Source organism: Stereum hirsutum, assembly GCF_000264905.1.
Source record: "Stereum hirsutum FP-91666 SS1 unplaced genomic scaffold STEHIscaffold_3, whole genome shotgun sequence".
Taxonomy (NCBI): Eukaryota; Fungi; Basidiomycota; class Agaricomycetes; order Russulales; family Stereaceae; genus Stereum; species Stereum hirsutum.
The window spans coordinates 3498297-3505664 of record NW_006763133.1 but is presented as its reverse complement, the minus strand read 5'-3'; the positions used below and the strand labels follow the sequence as shown (position 1 = coordinate 3505664).

Sequence of the window (7368 nt, the reverse complement as noted above, 5' to 3'; positions counted from 1 at the left end):
AAAAGAAAGTCGTACTATGGTCGAGTTTGAGTAGAGACATTGCCTTTTTGAGGGGCTTGATGTGATGGAGGTATTAGCTCTGAGCCACGTGTTTGGCTCATGGTAGAAGGAACACAATTGCTGGGCGAGAATAGTGTTATTTGCCTTTGTGCAAGTGCACTTTATGAGTGATCTAGTGTTGTTGAGCGAGGAATAGATGCGGTTGGAGGCCTCAGGGTCAGAGTGACCTTCTTGAAATGCGTGAGACTGTTCTCGGCTAGATATTCCATCATGCTGGTAGCACCGCGCTTGTCCGCACTCTTATCATCCTCCTCAACATCTTGTCCGGAGTATTACGACGAGACAGAGGGAATTTCCCTGATATTTTAGCAATTTTTCCGGGACTGATAGGACCACTTACTGCAGAGTTATGACTTTAGTTATTTCGCCAGCCAGCGGGCCGCAGAGGGCCGGATTCCGCGCCTCGGTTCCGCGCCTCTGCGTCCCGTTTAGGCAGGTAGTTTTCTAACTGTATAGTAGACCGGTAAGCGCCGGAGCGCGTCCTTTTAACTTGTGGGAAGTGTCCTTGTCTCTTTATCATTGACAGTGACGCTTCTCACAGGTGAGTCTTACTATAGATTTCGTCTCTTTCTTTTTCTATTACTTTGTGAGGGCAATATCATTGACAGTGACGCTTCTCACAGTTGTTCTTCGAGTGCTCGATTATCTGCGCCTCACACATCTTCTTCCAGTGACCTCTGCTGCTGCTTTGCTACTTGCCTCTCTCTCTCTTTTTCCCTTCTCTTCTCCTTCTTCTGCTCATTCCTCTCCATCAACTCCATTCGCTTCCTCACCCAGATCTTCTCTACAACCTCCCAGAGTGAAAATCCAGAAGCTTCCCAGTACCTCCATCCCACAAGTCACCTCTTCTGTTCGTCCTTTGAGGTGAGTAGATGAAATTTACTGGTAATTACGTCGATATATATGTCTTCAAAAGAAACTGACTACTGTGAATACAGAGCAAGTTGGCATGTCGTGCACTTTGTAGATGAACTTTGTGTACCCGGGCAGTAATCTCCTGAACGACATCCTTTTGGTTGAGTCGTAGATATTGAAAGGTATTGTCCGTGACCATTTCTTGTACTGATGCAGAGCTGGCTTGGGCCTTCACAGGTCGAGGCTCAGGAATAATGTCACCTACCCACACACTGCATTGACCACAGTCTCAGTGAGTCCCCATAGCTCCAATCCTGTTGAACACAATGTTGGTCCGTTGTATACATCTATCTCGGGTCCAGGCTGCAATGACAATCAGCAGTAGGGCAATGCAGACCTTTTTCTTGCTGTCGCCGGTAGGATTCTTGCTCTTGTGCAATCAGCGTCGTTTCTTTGGTTTCAGCGTAGATTTGGCGTTGACTTCGTTGTCCAGTACATTGTCTACATCCATATCCTCCTCCTCCTCCTCATTGTTGTCCTGTTCCCTCTCTTCCTCTGCATCTACATTCTTGTCACTGTCACCATCACGTTCGCTAACACTCTCATCCTCATCATCTTGTTCTTCCATTGAATCCGCTTTACCGTCGCCACCATATCCTGCAGTGCACACCCCCACCTCTCCTATATCCTTGATATCAACATCCATCATGTCTCCCTCAAGCAGTGTCGTATTCCCCTCCTATATCAGTGTCTCTTCGCCGGCCCTCCATCCGACTCCGACTCAAAACCCCTGTTGTTTTCCATCAAGAGCCATTCGTCTGTCGGATTCTCCTGGATGTCGGTTAAATACACGAAGACCTCTCCCTGAGTATCTGGGACCGCCCAAACGAGTCGACTAGCACTCTGAACAGGGGATGAAGTGGTGCTGGGACCTGGGAATATGATGACTTGCTGGACATCTGGTGGGTCGATTCCGAGTTCCATAACCGCGGTTGCCACGAACCCGGCGGTGTTGATCATACTTGTGGTTTGAAGTAAAATAGTACTACTTTGTTTTACTGACACACACATTGTCGAGTTTCTCTTTCGGGACGACGCATGATGTTTAAGGTTGGGGATTTTACTCATTCCTAGGTCTTTGTAATATCTTATGACTTGGGTTTCTCATCTCAGGGAAAATACTAGCCTCGAGCTAGTTCTTAGGTTTTGCTGGGTTGTCTTAGGTGCTTAGGGTGTCCCTTTCAATGGACTATCAGACTAGTGCTTGTTTAAGCTGAGGTAAAACTTGTGCGGGGAAATCTTATTTTCCTGTCTACTAACTCGGATCCTTATATACTACTTGCTAGCCTTACAGCCAGTAAGTAGAGTACCGCTAAGTTATGTTGGTTTCTATGCTACGGAAGTTCTGTTTCACCGCCTGTACTATATTTCTACAACTATTGCTATGAGGTTGCAATTGGGTTTCTCGTTCTTCATGATGGGTGATGCTAAGGCCAGCTCGGTGTGGTGCGACTTGCAATGTGTAGCGGCGGATGTCTTCACTTTCGGGAGTGGCACTTTGTGGTCCTTCTCGACTATTATGTAACTTACTAGTGTTACAGGCCTCGTTTGGCCATGGTTTCTTCTTGAAACACTCCACATGTGCGATATCCACAGGCCACTTTAAATGGACCATCCACGTTCATCTAAGAAATCAGAAGCGTCACAAAAACGACAAATAGACACATAAAATAAGAGCATTGCGATCGTGATCAGGCGGTCTCGAGTGATCAGGCCGGCACAGAGAAAAAAGACATAGCAAAACATATGTTTACCCCTATGTGGGCATACTAGGTGGTCTGTTTGCGGGGTATAAGATGGGGTCAGTGAACTGTCTGAGCAAAACTGTACTGGCGTGGCCAACTCACCTGTGGTCGATGATCTGTCATGTCATCGATGTTTCTTCTTCACTCCTGTACATTTGTCTCCGTAAATATATCCAGTGGTGTGAAGTCCACCATCGACATGAGTGGAAGGGGGTTGCCTCCGGGTAGAAGGGTGGTGGCAGATAGACACCAATCCTTCAAAACTGCCTGCCATTCCCTCGCCAATTCCCTTGGAAACTCCTCATATTTCGGGGCATCAGAGAGTCAACGGAAGGTGATATAGATCAGTCAATTGTCGACAAAAATGAGGACCGGAGCTGTAGGCGTAGCACCTGAAAATGCTCCATCCTTTGATCTGCACAAGATGAGCGTGGATGACTACGTGATATGTCGTTCCGCTGATAGAAAGCCGGAGGTCTTGTCCGGTGATAATGCCGGGGTAATGTTGATTGTGATCACGAGCGGACTTGTCGATGGTGAAAGCGAGTCAAGGTGCTGAATAGAGGCATATAAAGAGTTGGTGGAGTACCATGACACATCGGCTGCAGAGGGATGTTGGATGTGTCTTGAGTAGTAGGAATTGGGAGGGAGGTGACTGGATAGGGAAGTGGTTACTGTCTGGGCAATTAGCGAGCTGTTCACGAGGTTTTTTTGATAAAGAGGTTCTGAGGAGGTGCCCTACCGATGCTCCTATGCTAATCAATGTTTCAGTCCTATTATTTTGATTTAGTGTCCTCTTTCTGAACTGTCAATTTACTGTGGGGCGTACCTGGTGATGTTCTGTCCATCCACATTGTGTACAATTACATCGGTGAGGATGATCAGGTCCCTCAGGGACTGGCCAGCTGGTGGTAAGTGACGATTAAATACATGTAAGGATTGGACGCGCTGCTAAAATACAGCAGCAATTTGGACTAGAAGGGATGACAAGTGAGTGGGCGGCGACGGTTTGCCCTCCAATGGAGCTGCAAAATTCATGAGGGAGTGACAAGTCATTGTTTAGGTGCTCAGTACCTGTGCTGTATTCATAAGACCTGGCAAACATCCCAGAATGTTCGTTACTTGGCCCAGATTGAGGGAGTTACGTATTTTGGTCTCTTACGTTTCGCTTCATTTCTGTTACGGTCAGTATGGATTGGATCCGACAAGGTTCATAAGAGAATATGAAGCCTTATTCAGGCTGATGAAGTGGAAGGGCGTAACATTGGACAAGGTAGGTTATATATCCTAGTTAGGACCTGTGAATATAGGTGGTGTATTAGCAGGAGAGCAAAGGAGGATAGAAGATAAAATAAAACGAAAGTAAGACATGAAACCAAGAAAGTATCTGTGTAAATCAACCTCGCCGATCTGGGTATACCAAAGGGATCAAGTGTCCTGTAGATGTTCCAATTTATTAGTGGCCTTGAGTGCGATGATGGAAACAAATGAGTAAGTAAAATGCCAACATACCCTTGAACTTTAAGCTTCCAGGTCCGGGACCATCGCAATACTCCCTTCTTCCATCCCCCTTAGATGATTGTGCTCCTCTACGATGGTATCTGGGTGGGAGGGGTGAAAATGAAGCTTGATTGTAGCGCAACTCTTCTTCCTTGCCTCTACCCAGGCCACACAATTGAACTCTTCCCCATATACTGGCTTCATTAACGACTCTTCCCCATCTAACTGCGCAATGACTTTATACGGAAAGACAACAAGGCTGTGGATTTCTATGGTGACATTGGCTTGATTACCCAGACCAAGTGACAAGTCCACTATGATGAGAAGATGTTCTACGGAGAGATGGAAAAGCGCGGGACAGATGTTGTTGTCATTGTCAAAGGTAAAATGGGTAGGATGGCCAGGGAAGATTCCTGAAACACATTTGTATTCGTCGCCGGGGTATAATAAGGAAAATGTAGGAAGTCACAGGCGTAGATGTAAGACCTTTATAAAGGTACCTGCTAGTAAGCAGGGGATCATTCCTCTGGCCCAAGAATTATAAATACCAGTACTGGGCTGACTACTGGGGCGGCTGAGAGGTTATTCTGGGTGACTGAGTGGCCTAGGGTGATGGGGTAGGGCATATGGGGTTGGTCCTGGGGGTAGGGTAGGGGGTAGGGGATAGGGTAGAGGTACTGGGGAATGGGGAGGGTGGGTGGGTATGGTGTATATAGTGAAACAAGCTGGATTATACATGGATAAAATAGGGAATATGGGCAGGGATGATTGTAGGGTCAATAAGGAAAAAATGGTGGCCGATAAAATACGGAAAAATGGTAGAATAATAGTAGGGATGCTAGGGTGGCAACGTAAATTGTGGCCCAATTTTGGCAACATGAAGGAGGTCAATTTTGGGAGTTCTGACTATTTTATAAACATTGATAAATGTATAAGATGGTGGAAATCAATTTTGGAAGGAATTGGCCCATTTGTTCTGAAGGTATAGCGTATACGGTTAGCAAGATATTGCCCTATCGAGGTGAAAGAGGGCGGGCAGGCCAGAACTAGGGATATAGCAGTTTGATTGCCTTGGTTTTTTCTGTAATGGATAGTACTATATAAATACTAGGTGATGGGGAGCACACCGGACATAAAGACAATGATCATGGCCTTGGTAGTGGTGCCATGTCTAGGGGAGGAGGAGGAGAACATCTACCCTAGGGATATTATTATGGTTAGAATGTTTGGTGGTGTTGAAGTGATGATTGGACAATAAAATTTGATATTTGGAAAGTTGATCTACGGTGCAACATCAGTCAAAATGGTCCTGCACTAATTGTGGGGTGCTGTGGGGGTAAAACAGTGTATTGGGCCATAGTATAATCACAGAAACACCAATTTACGCATTTTTGGCACCATTCTTGTTGTGGTAATTTTAGTTTGAATGTATATGAACATCAATTAAGCACCAGAACCGCCGCTGGTGGACAGTAGAAAAAGAAAAACCATGTTTTTAATGAGGGTGCAGGTGCACAGATAGCATCGGGGTCGTAGATGGCCCAGATCACTCTCAAATGCAGTGTGATTGTAGTGTGATGTCAAATGGGGCTAGGATATATTATACTTAATGTTTCTGGGTAATCTACTATGTTAGAACTGGTCTGTGTAACATAGTAAGTATGGAAAACATTGGTTTTTAGCTATGAATAGTCAATTCTGCAGTGTTTAGATTTCCGAATATAATTGAGTGATTTTTAGACAAATCCCCGTTAAAGATAAGCTCTATGTATCAAAAGGTAAACATCCAAAAAGAATTGGAAGTGATCAGCTGGCCTATACCTCTTAAAGTGCACAGGATGCTCATTTGTAGTTTGCAAGTAGAGAGACCCTAGTCAAATGTCAGTAACAGTGTCACGAAAATCATTATGCTCTGTGCTGAAGAGAAGCCGGGGACTGTGTTGGTTGTGGTGGATGGCGAAAGCTCAAATATAATGGAGTAGAGCTGGGATGAGTAAATAATAGTGTTGGGTTCGTATTGGACATGGGCTTCAAGGGGAGCTCAACTAATGATGACTTCCTGTATTGTTTTAGTTTAGGCAGTCGATACATCAACCCCCCCTATTTTTCTTTTTGCAGAAGGACGGTATGATATAATATCACAAGGTCGTCCTGACGCGAATGGATCCCAAGAGGTATGACAACATACCCATAAAAACAAAATATGGCTACTTGGGAGTACCACTAGCAATCATTAATGGAATTGTACCACCCTATAGCCTCTCACTTGTCGCATAAGGTACTCAAACAGAACTATGGACAAAAAAGTCCACAGTGAAGGTCGACACGGTGAGGCAGACCAATAGCTACTGCGTCGCAACTCAGAAGACACCGTCCATGAACTATAAATGATGTTCAGAGGCTCAGATTATTGAGATTTGGCGGCATAACTACCTTATTCTCTTCTTGTAGGACCTTCTGATGTACTTCCTGGATGACTAGGGCTAAGTGAGACAACAAAACCTAGAATGTATAAGATATGACTAAAGCATACCTGTACAGTCATTTACCGGTCCCCTAGACACCCAATTTGTTTTGATTTTTCGTGACCTATTGATCAATTTTAATGGTCACAACCCGTAAGTGGATTCATTAACATAAATGAAAAGGGTGCTTGCAAAAAGTTACAGGCCAAACGAGCACAATGCAAGGTCTACAAGAAAAAAACACTGTGCGAGAAGGCAAAGCGTGACATATGGATCATCTAGACACTGTGAGAGACCGTGAGCCACTATCACACGTGACAAGGAGGCGCGTCGTGTCATCCCCAAAACGTGTCCTCGTCGTCCTCACTCTCAACCACATCGCCTCCTTCCTGCACACTCGACACGTCCGAGTCGTTACCACCCTCGCCGCCGCCCTCTCCCTCTTCAACCTCGTGCTCGATGGATGGCTTCTTCGGCTTAGGGACAGGCTTTTCAAGGGCTTCCCTTTTGGGCTTCGTCCAGCGTAGCTCTGTGGGTTTGCGCTCATCGCGCTCCCTCTCCCATTCTGCCACAGCCACCTTGTGCCGCTGCGTACACCTTTCATTCCTCTTCTTCCTCTCAACCTCTGCCATTTTCCACCTCTCCACTATCTGACCCAATGTCTCCTTCGCAGCCTTTCTGGC

General features: G+C 45.7%; 1 protein-coding gene across 1 annotated transcript; it reads right to left on the bottom strand.

Annotated features, from left to right (window-relative positions):
• Positions 1–1354: 1354 nt before the first annotated feature.
• Positions 1355–1935, bottom strand: STEHIDRAFT_154365 (uncharacterized protein; the record flags this gene model as incomplete). The annotated part of the gene is made up of 2 exons (XM_007301396.1): positions 1355–1654; positions 1768–1935. 2 exons carry the CDS (start codon positions 1933–1935, stop codon positions 1355–1357), a joined length of 468 nt encoding a protein of 155 aa, XP_007301458.1.
• Positions 1936–7368: the final 5433 nt, after the last annotated feature.